The sequence below is a fragment of the Rhinolophus hipposideros genome, assembly GCF_964194185.1.
Source record: "Rhinolophus hipposideros genome assembly, chromosome: 12".
Classification (NCBI taxonomy): domain Eukaryota; kingdom Metazoa; phylum Chordata; class Mammalia; order Chiroptera; family Rhinolophidae; genus Rhinolophus; species Rhinolophus hipposideros.
In genome coordinates this window covers 70,809,223-70,826,511 of record NC_138058.1, presented here as the reverse complement: position 1 = coordinate 70,826,511, position 17,289 = coordinate 70,809,223, and the positions used below count along the sequence as shown (strand labels likewise).

The 17,289-nt window shown below is 48.6% G+C and overlaps 1 protein-coding gene across 1 annotated transcript in view; it reads left to right on the top strand.

The window, feature by feature from the left end:
• The window catches only part of GREB1 (growth regulating estrogen receptor binding 1), a gene marked incomplete at its 5' end in the record, with an annotated part of 65,610 nt that extends 51,460 nt beyond the window's left edge, over positions 1 to 14,150 (top strand). Inside the window, 9 exons of the mRNA XM_081068023.1 lie at positions 121 to 263; positions 3,068 to 3,229; positions 4,566 to 4,770; positions 5,293 to 5,467; positions 6,932 to 7,150; positions 8,156 to 8,291; positions 10,418 to 10,618; positions 11,054 to 11,192; positions 12,301 to 14,150. Of these exons, the coding sequence (XP_080924149.1) occupies positions 121 to 263; positions 3,068 to 3,229; positions 4,566 to 4,770; positions 5,293 to 5,467; positions 6,932 to 7,150; positions 8,156 to 8,291; positions 10,418 to 10,618; positions 11,054 to 11,192; positions 12,301 to 12,464 (1,544 nt within the window). The 3' untranslated portion in view covers positions 12,465 to 14,150. The remainder of the gene's footprint in view (positions 1 to 120; positions 264 to 3,067; positions 3,230 to 4,565; positions 4,771 to 5,292; positions 5,468 to 6,931; positions 7,151 to 8,155; positions 8,292 to 10,417; positions 10,619 to 11,053; positions 11,193 to 12,300) is intronic.
• Positions 14,151 to 17,289: the final 3,139 nt, after the last annotated feature.

Here is a 17,289-nt window from a genome sequence, read left to right as displayed (position 1 = left end):
GGCTGGAGGCCATCCCACAAACTCCTGTGACGGCATTTCAGGTCGTTTCCATTTGAGCAGACAGGGGAGAGGACATTTGTGCTGCCTCCCACTGCTCTGTAACGCTGGGGTTTCCTGCAGACAGAGGGAGCTCCCGGAAGCCGGAGGACCTGTACCTGCGGCGTCAGACGGCGCGGATGCGACTGTCCAAGTACGCGGCGTACAACACCTACCACCACTGTGAGCAGTGCCACCAGTACATGGGCTTCCACCCGCGCTACCAGGTAGGCGGCAGGGGCCGGCGCAGGCCATGTCCCAGGCCCTCCGGGGCGCTCCCGGCAGCTCTCTGCACCGCGTTTCGCCTTGGCCAACGCCGTCGTTTCCCTGTTCTGTCTTTATGCTTTCCTTCCGGAGTGGGAGATGGAACGTTCTGGAAGCCCTTGCTTCCCGGTCTACTTGCATCCTCAGATCCCTTTAGTAACCTGTGAGATTACCGCTGGCACACAGAGCAGTGATTAGCCACGGTTTCACATTTACGAGAGACAACCGGTCCCTGACTGCAGATGTCTTGCTTTTCTTTACGTCCTAGCGATTTCAAAAGTTCCGTGCAGCAGGCACAGCCTGAGTGCTTATTGCGTAGCAGACACAGACCCAGAGATGAATGAACACTGTCTGCATACTCACGACTCAGTGGTCTAGGGACGGAGACATGCACATAAGCAAAACTTCAAAACAACGTAAAGCCGGCAAGAGCAGTAGGGTTGCAACATAGAAATTATGTAGATAAGGAGAAGAGTTTGCATTTATTGACCACCTACTATGCGCCAGGCCGAGTGCTAGGCACTTTTTATATCTCAGTACTTCCCCACCTTTTTATGTGGTAGACAATGTCATTTGCCCTGGACACTGGGTAAATGGATAAGGCTACTGACCCAGGGCTCTGGCTGTCCCAGGCTCTGGCTGATCACCCGGGGAAAGTTTGTGTTCAAGCCACACCTGTAATCTGTTCGAGGTGCATTGGTTAGGAAATTGTCCTGTCTAGTTTATTTTTTGATTCTCACGGAAACCCCATGAGGCAATAGTGTTATCCCCGTTTTATAACTGAAGATACTGTCGGGCTGGAGCAGAGGAGAGGATTCTGAAGAATCAATAAGACTTTGCCAAAGGGCCAAGACAGGTAGAAGGAGAGGGAACAGCATGTGCACCAGGGGAGATCTGGGGTCTCTAGGGGAATTAGAAGTGGTTTTGGTCAGGAATTGCAGGAGCATAAAGTGCTAGTGGTGGGAGGTCCCAGGAGAGGAAGCTGGGAAGGTGGGCAGAGACCAGACCACAAAAGACCTCTGTGCTGTGGGGCAAATGTGGACTTTTCAGCGGGAATTCGAAGGAGGGGCCTGATGTGGGCAAAGCTATGTTCGGAATGTCATAGCCCGGAGGAGGATTCCAAAGGGCCTGTGAAGCGGGTAATGTAGAAACAAAGAGGCTAGGATTTTATACCTAGCATTTCTTTTTCTTTCAGACCCAAGCAAGGGAAAGGTGCGAGTCAGACACCTGGTCGGGAAACAGGTGTGCAGGAGAGCACCTGTCCTCGGCTGCTTCCAGAAAGGCCTGAGGTGGCCAGAGCTGGCTTGTCCATCTGTCCCTTTTGCAGAGGGAGCAGAAGACAGTGGCTCTGATTTTCCCAAGTCGGCCAGGCCTTGAGCTTGGCTACCAGTGAAATAGCAGTCTTCTTTCAGCACTAATTTTTAAAAATTATGCAATTATTGTAGACAAAATAGGAAAATACATATGAATGATTTTTTTTAAAGGATTAAAAATCATCAGAAATCTAATTTGCTTCAGATAAACTCTCTTGACATTTTTTCCAACCCTTGGAGATTGTTTTTCTTTCAGGCAGAGAAAAATGTAAGTGAAAACATTTTCTTGATTTTGAAATTTAGAGAACTAAAAGAGACTTGGGGTTTTAGTCTCTGGTCGCTTCAGTAAATGTCACCAGTGAATGAATAGCAGGATGGATTGTGAAAGAAGGAGGAGGTGATCTTGTGCTCTGGTCGGCCACACCTGGTCTGTACTCAGGTCTGGGGGCCACAGCTGCAGGGGACTTGACACCTGGCCACATGAGGAGAGCTGAGGGGTGTACACTAGCTCCCTGCTGGCATTCCCGTGCCTCTGCTCATTCTGTCCTCTTTTCACCAACTCTCAAGGCTCCCTGGACCTTTTTTATGAAATTACCTCAGTTGTGTCTCTCTGTGCTCCCTCCCAGGTCAAAATCTATGTCTCCCTCATCTCGGCTCCCAAAGGGCTTTGCGGTTCTAGACAAGGAGTCTAACGCCGGCGTGTCCTGGCCTGCATCCACCCACTCCAGGCCTCAGTCATTCCATAGCCGGTAGGGCAAAGGGTCAGGGAAGGCCCCTCTCTGGGTACCTGAGCGGAGGCCGAAAGGAGCGTCACATAATTTAGGTAGAGCCAGGCTGGCACAGATATGCCGTAAGGGGGGTTCTTCAGACGAAGTAACTGGAGGTGAGGCTAGACGTGAGGACAGGAGTGAGCCCAAGATTTCTGGATACCAGTTTCCACATCCATAAAGTGGGGATGGTGGCAGTGCCTGCTTCATACGCTTGTTAACTCTACCACAAAGGGGACAGAAAGGTGCCGGATATAGTAAGTGAGATAGAAGTGTGTAAGTGTGTACAATTCTTATTGTTTTATTAATGTGCTGCTACACGTGTAGTTACGTAGGATGCAAAAACACGTTTATGAGAATGAGAAATGTGATCTACAGCGTGAATGCTTTAGTGGATAACCTTCCTCTCCTGGCCAAATCCAGAGGGGCTGGCACCTGAAGTGGCGACCGTAGGTGAAGCGTGATCAGAATCAGGGGCCGGAGCAGACTCTAGCTGAGTGGGTGTGGCCTCCAGTAGCAAGACCTGGTGTCCACACTTTGTACGGGTACCAACCGGTGGGTTTCTCGTGCTGTGGGGCAGAGGTGGCAGTGCCCTGTGTGTAGGCACAGCCACGATGGGCCTGGGTTCTTCTTGGAAGGAACACCGGCCTCTGATGACGAGCTCTGTCCTTTCCCCTTGCACCTCAGCTCTATGAGTCCACCCTGCACGCCTTTGCCTTCTCTTACTCCATGCTAGGAGAGGAAATCCAGCTCCATTTCATCATCCCCAAGTCTAAGGAGCATCACTTTGTCTTCAGCCAACCTGGAGGCCAGCTGGAGAGCATGCGGCTGCCCCTCGTCACAGACAAGGTACTGGCTTGGAGTCCAGTGGGTCAAATCAGTGGCTGCAACTGACCACTGAGGTGGAGAACCAGAGACTAGTTGCCCGATGAGTCAAAGGCATGTGGGGTGGGAAGGAGAGACCAATGTGGGGATGGAACTTGGAGGAAGCTGGGGGACACAGAGCTTTGGGGTCACTTAGAGTCAAGTTTGAGCCTTGCTCTACCCTTTATTAGCTTTATTATTTGGACTTACCACTTAATATCTCTGAGCCTGAGTTTCCTCATTTATAAGCTTGGGCAATAATAAATCTTACAGAAGCTCGTGGGGAGAATTATTAGAGTAACTGACTTGAGGAACCAGCACAGTGCCAACTCGCTGCCTGTCCTTCGACCAGCCCCAGCCACTGGGAACCTTGTGTAACTGCTGCTTTTCCTTCTCCAGAGGGCCAGACATCCACAGAGTTGAACCTAGCCTTTCAGACCTAGCAGCCTCTTACCCAGCGCTGAAACCATTTGTAAAGTACCAGAGAAGCCTTTGGGATTTGGTGTCTCCTACCCCATGGGCTGGGCTTGCAGAGATCAAGGATCCCTGCCTTTTCCAGCCTGTTCCTACCGGAACAGGTTCTGAGCACCAGCTGCCTCACAGCTTTGTGGCCGGTGCTTTGAGGAATTCAGAGGGAGCGAAAGACTTAGCTCAGCCCGAGGAATGTATAGTTGAGGAAAGGGTGAAGAAAACATAGTTCTTTCCATAAAGATTCCCAGCCTGAGTGCATAAATAACCAGGCAATATGGGTAAGTGACTGGGTGATTTAAGTCATACAGGAGCTGTGTGTAGTCAGAACAGTGGTAGATGCTAACATGGGAGGGTAGTTGATATATGCCAGTTAGTTTGGGTTGCTTAAGCAACCATTCCCAAACAAACGTTTACGTAGCTTCTGATTCTGTGAGCTAGCAGTTTGGGCTCCATTCAGCTGGGTTGTTAGGGGCGTGGCTGCGTGCACTCCTGCACCTGGTTAGCTAGCCGGTTGTCTGGGGCTGGCTGGGCTAGGATGGCCTCAGTGGGGTGCCCGTCTCTGCTCAGTGTGGGCTGTCCTTCTCCAACAGGCTAGGCCGGGCTTGTTCCTGCGAGGGCTCTGAGAGAGGGCAGGATGTGTCAGTCCTCTTGCAGCCGGGCTCAGAACTGGCACACCACCATTTTTACAGCATTTTATCGGTAAAAGCAAATTGCAAGGCTAAGCCGGATTCAAGGAGTGTGGAAATCGACTCTGTTTTTTGACGGAAGATGCTGCAAAATCACATGTCAAAGGGAGGGGAATAATTGCGGCTGTGTTTACCCTTTCCCTCCTTATGCCTCTACTTTCCAGAGTCATGAATATATAAAAAGTCCGACCTTCACCCCAACAACTGGCCGTCACGAACACGGACTCTTCAACCTGTACCATGCGATGGACGGTGCCAGCCATTTGCATGTGCTGGTTGTCAAGGAGTACGAGATGGCTATTTATAAGAAATACTGGCCCAACCACATCATGCTGGTGCTGCCAAGCATCTTCAACAGCGCCGGAGTCGGTAGGCACTTGGAACATGCCCACTCGGTTAAGTTTTTGGGAATGGAGACTTGAGAGAATGTTCTGGTGATGAAAGAGTTAAACATTTGTCATCATGTTTTTGGACTTTTAAGGGACTTTTTTTTAAATTAATTTTTTTATTATTTCAGGTGTACAAAACAATGTACAAGTTAGACATTTATACCCCCCACAAAGTGATAACCTCCCCATATCCCTTAAGGCACTTTTGAGGGGTTTGAATATTCTTTTCGAGGTGTGGTGATTGATTTGACTCTTTCTCCATTCACGGTAGTAAAGCAAAGGATAAGCAAACAGATGTGTGTGCAAACTGGAGAGGGTTTTCTCCCCTAGAAGTTTCTGTCCCGCGTCAACGGCCACAAGTGGGTGGACGAGCGATACAGAGTAGGGAGACCCAGAGTTGGCGGTTTGGGGGGGTGGGGCCTCGCTGAGCAGTTCTCATTCTAAGTGGGGCTTTGGTCCTGTGTGGACAGACCCGAGTCAGGGGTGGGTTTGCCCGTTCCAGGGGCCGCGCACTTCCTGATCAAGGAGCTGTCTTACCACAACCTGGAGCTGGAGCGCAGCCGGCAGGAGGAGCTGGGCATCAAGCCGCAGGACATCTGGCCTTTCATCGTGATCTCTGATGACTCCTGCGTGATGTGGAACGTGGTGGACATCGACTGTGGCGGGGAAAGGAGCAGGTGAGGTGTCTCCTGAGCCTGCGAGTAGGACAGAGGAGGGGTGTGCTCTCATCCACCCTGTGAAGACCGGGGAGGGGGACAGAGCCCAGCATGTGGCAGCCTCACGCTCCTGGCTTTACTTTGAGTTTAAAGTTTTTATTGAAGTATAATACATACAGAAAATCACACAATATATATCCAGTATAAAATTCATACAAAAAGGGAAATGTAATACATGTACAGAAATGTTCACAAACTGAACACGCCCATTGAACCACCTCCCATAAGAAGAAAGGGGCCCCCTCCTGTTGACTGCCGCCATTCTCCCTCCCCCCAGCCTCCCTCCTAACACCCGGCTTTATTTTTGTTTGCTGTGTGACAGTAGGGAGAGCACTAACTCTTTTTGGCTTCTAGCCCCCTCATCTTTCAAAGGGGCGGAATACCTTTCAATGGGGCGCTAGTGGTTTGTCGGGAGGATTCATCAGTCTTGAACGGTGTGGCCATGGTGTGCCTGCAGGCGCAGGGGGGCGACGGAGCGGCGCCTTGGAGCAAAGGCTCAGTGCATACGGTTGTATGCAGCATCATCCACACAATGTTTCCTTGTGATTTTGCCATGTTGATGTTTCCACTGAGGGCTGCTGAATGACTTCTGATTAGTGTGGGCTGGTTTTTTGAGAGACAACATTAGGTTGACGGCACATGGCTTATGAAAACAGTGATCTGCTTTGCTTCCAGTATTCTCGCTGTCACTTTTCCAAGGGCACAAGCTTGACTGAGGGCCCAGATGGGAACGAGAATGGAGAATGTTGTTCCGCAGCAGCAGCTAATGCCCTGGAGTGGCAGAGCCAGTGGGGTCCTTACAGAGTTTAGCTTAAGCCCCTCAGGTGAGGAAAAGAAAGCTGAGGTCCAGAAAAGCTGAGCGACTTGCCTGGGTCCCCTGGACAGAGCTCTCATCCCCGACTCCTAGCCCTGGAGTCACTCTTCAGCTGTCCCTCTCGGTCCTCACACACCTCGAATGCGGTCCTGGGGGTGGGAGGTGTTTACATGTGCCCCCTTCCTTCCCACTCTCTCATTTGGAATTCACAGCAGAAAGCCTCAGTCTTTCCCACCTTTTACCTTCAGATCTGGAAACTGGAAACATAAGGTGGTTTGGCATGGTGCAGAGTGTGGGCTTCGGGGACAGAGCTACTCAAATCCCAGCTCTGTGGAGTGACACAGGACAAGTTCCCTGGAGCTTCTTTTTCCTCCTCCGTAAAATGGGGATGGTGTGCCTACGTCAGAGGATTGCAGTGAGGATAAATGATAATAAATTTGAGGTGCATAGTCTGGTGCCTGGCTCTCTGTGGTGGTAGAGGTTGTGCTGGGTTCCATCTGTACCAGCCCTGCCCACCAAGTGGAGAGCAGCATCCTGATTGGTCTAGTCCAGAGGGCCTTGCTCATGTTTGCATGTCAACCTAGAGATGTCAATCTCCCTCCTTCAAGCAGAGAATTTTCCTGGTCAGAAAGGAACGTCTCTTTGAAATACATCATGCAGCACATTGAGGCATCCCCGAATATCACCCACTATGCCCTGCTCGGCATGCGGAAGTGGTCCAGCAAGACCGGGAGTGGGCAGGTGCGCGAGCCCTTCTCCCGCTGCCATGTGCACGACTTCATCGTCCTGAATGTGGACCTGACCCAGAATGTGCAGTACAACCAGAACCGGTGAGCTCCAGCCCCACTGTGGCTGTCGGCACAGCCCGCGGCCCCATGCCCCGCGAGGGGCAGCCATAGGCCTGACGAGTAGCTGCTGCTCCTCTGCTCTGCAAGGGAACCAGAGGCTTCCTGCCCAGGGAGTTGGCCTGGCCCCTGCTTCCAGCCCTCTCGTGTGTGTGTGTGTGTGTGTGTGTGTGTGTGTGTGTGTGTGTGTGTGTGTGTGCACGCGCACGCGTATTTGTATAATGTTCTGGAAGGGAGATTTGCATAAGATCATTCAACTTCCTTCGTCAATTCACATGGTACTTTATTTAGCGACTTACAATATACTTTATGTTTATGTGTTTCTCTTGCTTTTTTTGGCTCCCTCTCTGAACACATGGCTTTTTAGGAGCGTTAGCACTGAAGAAAACTGTAAAGTAATTTCCATATGTCACTCTCTACGCACTGAGCCACAGAAGTGTTCACTCAATCACTAATGCTCGTCGAGTGTCCCTGTGTGCCAGGCAGTGGGCAAACATCTGAGATGGCCCACGTAGGAGTGTGGATTTCAGAGCCAGACCGACCTACCTGCTAGGAATCTGGGTACTGCCACTTACCAGCTTTGCACTCTAGGCAGGTGACTTACCGTCTCTGAGCCTTGTTTTCCTCAGCTGTCAAAGTGGCTAATTTTTTACCCTGGCAGGTGTGTTTTCTTTTTAACAGATAGATGAAAGGGTGTTTGTAAAGTCCCTGCGCTGTGCCTGGCATGGAGCGTATGGTCAACAGATGGCAGTCCGTCTGTAGTTTACGCCTGAGGTTTCCCCTGCCATTCCTGCTGCCGACACAGCACAGCTTCTCCTGTTCTCCTGGTTTGCTTTGCCCCTGTGCCTTCCTACAAGAAGGTGTGTGGGGCAGCAGCGAGCCAACTCCCCCTCCTCAGCGCCAGTACAGGGGCGCTCACTCATGTGTATGATGCTGGTGGGGGCGTGAGCTGCGTCCCGTGCCACCTGCCCCTCCTCTGGTCCCGAGCAGGTTCCTGTGTGACGATGTGGATTTCAACCTGCGGGTGCAGAGCGCGGGCCTCCTGCTTTGCCGGTTCAACCGCTTCAGCGTGATGAAGAAGCAGATTGCTGTGGGCGGGCAGCGGTCCTTCCACATCACGTCCAAGGTGGGTCACCACTGGGTTGCTGTGCGTGGTGTGAAAACCAAGGGTGGGAGCTGCTGGGGAGCCACATGGTTGCCTTTGAGTCAGGGGTGTGGGCTTGACCTCTGGGTCATGGGAGTAAAGGTTTTCAGTTGAGTCTGCTCGGCGCACACCCACCACCCACCGTCCTGGGCACCCTTGCCCGCGCGCGCTCTGCCTGATGGTTCCCGCACACATTTCCATCACTGCGCTCAGTGCTCACCTGTCTGGCTTTGCTGCTGGACAGAGCTCTGGGGGGTAGGTGTGGTACATGCTCTTCCCTGGGCCCCTGACACAGCGCCTGGCCAAGTTCTGTCTGAATGGCACTAGCCTGATCGCTGTGCTGTCTGTCCACGAGCCAGCCTCTGGGTGGGGACAGACATATTCCGCTTGTGCCGGTGCTGGCTGGGCAGGTCTGGGCAATTTCAGATGTGAAGTCACAGCAAGCCCTGAGCTCCGAGTCTTCCAGGAGGTGATGCAGAGCTGGTATGTCCCTGCCTGAAGGTCTCTCCCATCCACGGGCTAGAGCCCCATTCCCTGCTTTTCACCTCCATCTGCCGTGAATCGTTCCCGGATCACATCAGCCAGTTCTAATCCCAGCTGCTTCTTCCAGCCTCTGTCCTTCCTGGTCGCCAATAACTCTTTTGGTGGTTACCCTCCCTGAGCTGGGCCAGGTCTGAATTCAGATGCCAGTTCCACCCCCATCTGCCTTCTCCCGTCTGCAGGGAGTGAAGCTTTCTCTGGAAATGAAAGTCCATTCTAATTGCTCTTGCAAGGGGGCAAGACACTTCAGTGAAAGGTCTGTACTTCCAGAAGAACGTGGAATCATTTAATTAAGTCCGCCCCCATCTCTCCCCCACTCCATTGAGATTTCTTGTTGAAGTTGTGTTAGCTTTACAGCTTAATTTGGGGAGAATTCCGATCTTTACCATAGTAAGTTTTTCTACCAAAGAGCCTGATATGCTTTTTTTTCCCTTTCCTGATGTGCTTTTAAAACTAAGTTGTTTTTTTTTTTAGTTCCCTCAATAACATTTTTTAACTCTTAGGTATTTTATCTTTATTCCCATTTGAGCATAATCTTATTTTTTCCTTTAGGTTTCATTGCATATTGATTATAGGAAAGCTAGTAAAATCTGATAATCTTTCATCTGAATAAAATGACTCAATTGTTTTCGTTTATTTATTCATTCAATGTTTACTGCACACCCTGTCCCTTCAGTCAGGAGTGCATAGCCTGGCAGCTGAGGTGGATGTTAGACAAAAACGGAGTGAAGTACCATTGTGATAGGCACCCATGGGCGATACGTGTGCCTTAGGCAGTAGAGGTGAGGGTCTGTGTGTGTCCCTGAGGAAGTGACATGAAAGCAGAGACGGGGAGGATGAGAAGAGCCATGTACCCAGGCCCCGGGAGGAGTGGGTGACAGTGCCCAGGGGGTAGGAGCGGGCAGGTGGCAGAGGAAGCGGGAAGGACTGGGTGTGGGGAGGCGGGGGTCGTGGCAGAGATGAGCTGGAGAAGCAGGCAGGAACTTCACGGCCATGGGGACATTGTAGACTTCGCTCTAGGAATGATGAGAAATCGCAGAAGGGTATCCAGCAGAGGATTTCATTAATTTTCTTTGTTAGTTTTCTTATGTCTCCCTGGCTACCGCAGGGAAAATATGGCGGCGACCGAGGCAGAGAGCATGGGCTCCATGGCGGGCAGTCAAGAGGAAAGGCAGTGGGGGTGGGCCGGCGGTAGATAGGCTGGGGGAGGGGGGGCGGCGCTGACCAAGCCGAGAGGTTTACATCCCTGGATTTGGGGAAGCGTTCCCAAGGTTCATCGGTTCTCTTGTTTCTTTCTAGGCCAGACAGCCAGTTTTCTGCGTGGAATGATCAATGTCTACAATTCTTACTGATCACGTTGGTCAGTTTTCACATATCCCACTTTGATAAAACCTGATGTTTCTTCTTAACAGAGAATTTTACTGTTGCATATGTGTTCTCAACCCACGGCACTACCCTGACAGCGTTCCATGACGGGGCCACCCACCCTGCGGCCCCGTGCAGCCTTGGGAAGGACTTCTCTGCTCAGGGTGGCTGGGGGCGGCTGACACTCATCATTCCCCATGCAGGTGTCTGACAACCCGATGACCATCGTGCCAGCCCAGTACATCTGCGCCCCGGACAGCAAGCACACGTTCCTCGCGGCCCCCGCACAGCTCCTGCTGGAGAAGTTTCTCCAGCACCACAGCCACCACTTCTTCCCGCTCTCCCTGAAGAATCACGGCCACCCTGTTCTGTTGGTCGACTGCTACCTTAACCTGGGATCCCAGGTAACTTTCAGAGGGGGCATTGTCGATTCCATAAATCTGACAAATTCCTCCAACAGATGCTTTAGAATTCAGGACTTGGAATTATAACTCCACTACATCGTCTCAGGTATTTACCTGACTTTACAGTTGATAATATAAAGGCTGCAGAGAATTTAAATCATTTGCCCCAATGTCGTAAGTTAGGAATTAGACGCAATTCTGATGCCAAAACATTTCTGACTCTCAAATGAATTCACGAATGGATAAATCTGGGTAAATCTCTTGGAGTTGATTTTTAGGACATAGATTTGCAAATCACACGAAACAATTGTTTCTGGCCCCCAAAACTTTGAGCTGGACCAAGCAGTTAGTGTTCATTGGCTGGACAACCCTAGCGTGATGTTGCTGAGTATTTCATGGAAAACGATATTTTCTCTTGGCGTCCTTCTTTTTCAGATTTCTGTGTGTTATGTGAGCTCCAGACCCCACTCTTTAAACATCAGCTGCTCTGACTTCATGTTTAGTGGACTCCTGCTCTACCTCTGTGACTCTTTCGTGGGAGCTAGCTTTTTGAAAAAGTTTCATTTTCTGAAAGGTAACTTCCCGTCCTCTGAACCCTGCACCTTCACTTGAATGTTGTTACCTGGCACCTCTGAAGATGTGACTTCTGGTCCTAGTTCTCATTTGCCAGTCAGTAAACTGAGGCTCAGAGAGGGAACGTGACTGCCCCAACCATCCAGGAAAGTATGAGACAGCTGGAATGGATCTCAGGGTGGCTCTTGAGCCCCCATACCTGTCTGGGTAGAGACAGGACACATCCCTTTTCTTTTAGGCAAATAGCAGATATTTTCAACATTTACACATATGTTCCTTTTCAGTCCAAATTCTTAACCTCAGCCCCCAGGTCTCCTCAGATGTGTTTTCCTCCTGGTAGATGAGATCTTCTTCCCCATCTTCGAGTATTGCGTGCTTCTTTTATTCTCATCCTTTTTCTCCTTCTGTGGCTGTTATCATGCTAGTGTGGTTTAGAATGACAAACATTCATTCTCTATGATGTAAAAAATTATTCAAAGCCAGCTGGGATCCCTAACTGATCTACACTTTTCCTTGGTTGGTCTTCACTCTGACCCTTGGGAAACATTTTGTCTCAGGGGAGGATAGGACATGTAGGTAGATAGGTAGGTAGGAAGGTAGTTAGACAAATGGGATGAATGAATAAACAAACATGAATGATGTCTTGGTTATGCTAGGAGCCGAGAGGAGGGAAGGCAGATGGCTGGGCAGATGGGGTGAAGTGGGAGCTGCATTGGGCCTGGATGGGTGGGCAGCTCGGGTGGGAGAAGGTGAGGTTAGGCTGTGAGGTGGAGTTGGGCCGGCGTTCACACTGGAGCTGAGAAAGCTTGATTTGCAATGGGACCGACCAGTTTCTCCTTCTAGTTCTCCTCCTCTGTTCACTTCTTTGTAAGTCAGCATTTCTTCTGTCTCCATATTGTTTCATCTGCCAGACCTGCCAATCACAGTTGCAGTGTCTGTCTTGCTAAGATTATGAAGCATTCTAAAGGAAAGAAGAGGTCACTTGGATATCTGGTCCTTCCCTTCCAAACAGCTTCATATTTCATTATTGCAAGTAGAATCCAGGCAGCAGGCTTCATTTGGATAAAGTCACCTGTTTTCTTCACCCTCCTCCACCATTGTCTGTGCAGGTGCGACCTTGTGTGTGATCTGTCAGGACCGGAACTCCCTCCGCCAGACGGTTGTCCGCCTGGAGCTGGAAGACGAGTGGCAGTTCCGATTGCGCGATGAATTCCAGACCGCCAATGCCAAGGAAGACCGACCACTCTTTTTCCTGACTGGACGGCACATCTGAGGGAGACAGCAGCAGGTTTGGGGGAAGAGTGGAGCCTTCAGAACCTCATGCTGTTGAGGCTAAAGGAAAAATTAGAACCATGGGGTGTTTGAACCGTGAGGCCCCAGAATGTCTGTTGTGCAACCCCCTCGCGTGTCCCAGAGCACGAAGGCCCAGAGACTAACCGAGAGTGATGAGGATGAATGGCTGGTGGGCAGGAACTTGCACCCAGGCCTGCAGAGCTGTGGACCACCTCCTATTGCTCTGGGCTATCTCAAACTCCATTTGATAAAGAACAAAGTTTTGCCTACTGTTATGTCATCCATATGCTTCCATGAACAAACTTGACTTTTCTCTTAGTTCTAAAGGATCCTCCTTGGATTATCTTGTAGAGGTACCAGTATTTCAGAAAATGGGTATGATTTGAGCTATGTAGGTGTTTCCCTGTTACCGACTACAAAGCAATATTCCAAAAGAAGATTTTAACTGGAAAGGCTGGAGACAAGAAAAAACTAAGTGGGTCATTGAATAAGAATTAATGTAATTGCCTACAAGTTTGCTTTTTAAAAAGCTAGGCCAAAGGTGTCAAGTTTAATAAAGTAAAACGAATTGTTTTAGTTCAGAGCAAATACAATTCTATTAAAATAGTATAGGGTAAATACCCTACCTCTTAGAAAGGGCAAACATGAAAAACTTTCTTTAAAGCTAAAAGGGTTTCAGGAAGGAAATTCAGAATACAGAGGTTGATCTTGAGAGACAGAAGTTGCCTTACAAAGGAAAGAGAATCAAACGACTTACTTGAAACAAACAAACAATAAAAACAACCCAAGTGATATATCGTTGGTAAGAACTAGACTTCGGACTGTAATTTATTGAAGCTCAGTTTTCAGTTCCGTAAATACTTTGTCTTGTCTTATGAATGCTTGGTCCCTGACCATAGGAAGGGGACAGACAAGAGAAGACAGCAGGGATGTTTCCCCATGCTCACACTTTTACTTGCCTGCCAGAATGTTTTTTAAAACCAGCATTTTAGAGCGCCACCTACAGGCCAGGCACTGGAACAGGTGCTTTCACAGATGGTCTGAATGCTTCCAACAGCTGATGTGGGTGGTGGAATTCTCTCTCATTTGAAAGATGAGAAGGTTGAGATGCAGGGAGTGCACCTCACCAAGACGACAGAGCCGGAAAAGAGAAGAAGCACAAGTCAAGCTACTGGATTCTGGACTCCAGAGTCTCTCTTCCCTCCACACCGTACTGCTTTTGGAGTGGCCTATAACCAAAGGAAAAGTTTAACGACACTCAAAAATGAATCATCAGAATGCATTCTTATCCCTCCCCCAAATAAATCATCAGAATGCATTCTTGTACATCCATCTTAGACACTTGTAAGCACTCTCATGGAAAACAATCCAAGAAGACATTATTTTAAAAGATGATGCCAAAGAATTAATGTCAGTCTTTTCTCCCCTAAGGAAAAAAGTCCATGAGTATAAAAGATTTAGATCCATGTTTATAAAATGATCACTTTGTATATGTCATTATTCCTATTTTGGAATAAAAACTTACCTTCTTTAGTTATATTTGTCTTTTGTAAATAGGAGGCTTGTGTGCTGTTCTCTCCATTTTATTAGTTAATTTAAATTTAAAAAACGAACAAACTAATATTCTTATTTGCTCCAGCCTTATAAATAAAACGTATAATGCATCTATTGTTTCTTTGGTGGGTATTAATTGCATCATTTTGAGAGGAAGTAGTATGGCCAGTGATCTCCAGGGGCTACCTGCCTCAAATCTGATGGCATGACAGAAAAGACAGTTTGGGGAAGGAAATAAGAATACGTAAATCTATATAAGTAGGGATATGTTCACATGTGGAGGAATTTCTGAAAAAGAAAAAGACAGCATTAGAAATGGAGGAAATCGCAGCTGAAAAGAAGCCTGCCACGCTGGAAGATGGTTTTATAGGTATTCTGAGCTCTGTTGTGGCCAAAGAAGCCGAAGGGGACCTGGGGCTCTTGTTAGGATGATCACCAGGGGAAGTAGTTTGGAGCAGCGAGGCTGTTTGATTCCTCCCAGCTCTTGCTGCCGCACTCACCGTATTCCACTGACCTCAGTAGGCAAAGAGTGGAGGCCAGTTGCCTCTAGACTAGAGAATGTAAATCCGAGTAGGGAGGAGACAGCTGTTTCCATTACAAACCTTGCATTATTGTTTGATATTTTTTGACTTGTGAGAAACAAGCGTATATACCTTGTTTTTTAAATGTCATTTTTAAAACTCAAAATATGTGTGTCATAGGGTTTTTCTCGTCGGTTCCTTCCCTTTGCAAACATTTTAGAAAAGTAAGCATTTTAATAGCATTTTAAAATCAGTACAAAATATCTGTATTGGGTGCTGTACCTTTTTAAGGAGTTGTTATTCATGCTTTTTTCATCTTAATGCGTGCTAATAAATCAGCAACATCAGGAGAAAAATTAAACACTGTTCATGACAATCATTTTAGTTTATGATAAAACCGAATAGGTTTTTATCAACGACAGCATACTTATTACTAAATTGTAACTTTAAAACCAGTCAAGACAGAAATTGAAGGTAAAAATATGTGCATAAGTTAGTAATTAATCTTTGGAGTTTTAAAATATTTCTGGAAAAACTATACAGCTTTTGTACTTTCCTGCCTAGATGGTTCTGAGTAATTCTCTTTATTGGGACCATGGTAAGCAATTTGGAAGCAACTGGCATGTTTTCTTTTTTGGGTTTAAGTATGCGTTTTTCCATATTCTTTTTAAGGTTGGTATGTGTATTTCTCTGAAATCCTTCATTAATATTGAATGTTTCAGGCCTTTTATATCTGCACAAAATCCCATTCAAAAACCATGAGGAATAGTCTTGGTCAAAAAACACTGATTAATATAGACAATGTATCAACTCATTGATAAGACACTAAAAGAAAGGTGGGCCAAAATGATCTTAATTTGAGTCTGGTTATTTTGTTGTGTTAACATAGGCTCTATGTATCAAGTTAAATATTTCCTAATGTACTATCTATTGAATAATTCTATTACACTGAAAGAATTCACTACATATAAGGTCAGAAGCTTGCCCCTAGCACATTTCATAGTTTGCATTGCATTGGTCACTCTGCACCACATAAAGCAAACTATGCAAGTAGCAAAGTCACAACACATACCTTGCTTGACACTCCCCCCACCCCAAGCCTAACTCCAAAATAGGGGTACCCTATATGCCACTACCCCAGTCTGTGAGAAGTGGTGGGACTAGGCTAGTAGGCATTTTGAGCATGTGGTCGCTGGTTCATTGCCAAGGCCACACCTGGTACAGCCCGGAGCTGGACAGTTAGGCCGGAGGCAGGAGCCACAGTGCACTGACTATCCCACTAGATAATTGTGCTGCAGCTCAGAACCCTTGTGGAGAATGCTGGGAGGTAGATGAGTGTCCCATGTTGCTCTATGGCCTTGATGTGCTTGGGCCACTATTGGGGCCGGCAGAGGACTGCTGAGGCCCGAGGTTGTGATTAATTCATCTGGTGTAATGGTCGGTGGAGCAGCTCCCACTATTGTCAGGGGGTCCCTGCGGTCTGCAGTCCCTGTGTGACCAGTTCCATTAGTATGGTTACTGCTCTGCTGCTGGTGGGTTTTGGGGATTGTTTGTTTTTGGTAAAGAATTTGACAACCTGTAAAACTGTTAATCGAGGAAGTGGATTTTTAAAAGCTGGGGCTCCTACCTAGTTGGTTTTGAGTAATTCTCTTTATAAGGACCATGAGCAGCAACTTCTGAAGCAAATGGAATGTTTTCTTACTGGGTTTAAATTTACGTATTTCCATATTTTGTTAAGACTGCAGTTGGTAAATGTATTTCTTCTGAAATCCCTCATTAATGTTGACTGTTCGGGTCTCTCTTCTATACCTGCACAAAATCCCATTATACTGTTGTTCTGTCTAGATAGTTATGGGGCTAAAGATGACTAGTTTTGATGATAAAAAAAAAAAAAAACAACAGAAGCCTGGGGCACGTCATGAACTACATATTTTTTACAGGCTCCCCAGGTAATTCTTATACCTAGTAACGTTTAGTCGAGCACTCCTGCAAGAGTGGGAAGAGCATAGACTTACAGAGTTAATTTTGTATTCAAATATGGACTTTTCTTAATGCTTCACCTTGGCCAAGTCTCTCCCCAAGTCCTCTGTAAAATGGGGCAATGAGACCCACCTTTCTAGTGGTCACGAGTATTAGAGGGGAAGACGTAGGCGGTTTGTGCCCCCTCCCCTTCCCTGGATGAAAACCTGGGCCATGGGGCGGGTCACAGCAAGCAGCACACATGCGCGGCAGGCTCCCGCTCCCCCTCCCACCATCTCCAGCTACTGCTTCTGCCCCATGGCGATGGCCACGGGCAGGGAGAGGCCAAGGCCACGCGAGGCAGCCCAGGCAAGCGGAGGGAGGCGGCGGGTCAAGTGCAGTGTCAACAGGTGGCGAGCACGCAGGGCCAAGCAGTGCTCAGCTTCAGGCTGAATATGCTGAACACAGTGGCATAGGCGCACAGCGCCTGCACGAAGTCGGAGGCGCCCAGGTCATCGGAGACTCGGGAGTGGAAGCACACGAAGTTGTAGCGCTCGCTCCATGGGTGGGTACGCTGAGCAGCCGCAGCACCAGGGCCCAGAGTGCCGGGCTGAGCAGCACAGCACCGGCGCCCTGAGACCCGCCGGCGCCTTCAGCACCACGGGCGCGGACAGCGCATTGCTGGCGCGCAGAGTGACAAGAGGAGCGAGGTGAACGACACGTTGGCCCAGAGACGCATGTCCACACCCAGCCGGGATCCAGGCTCAGCCG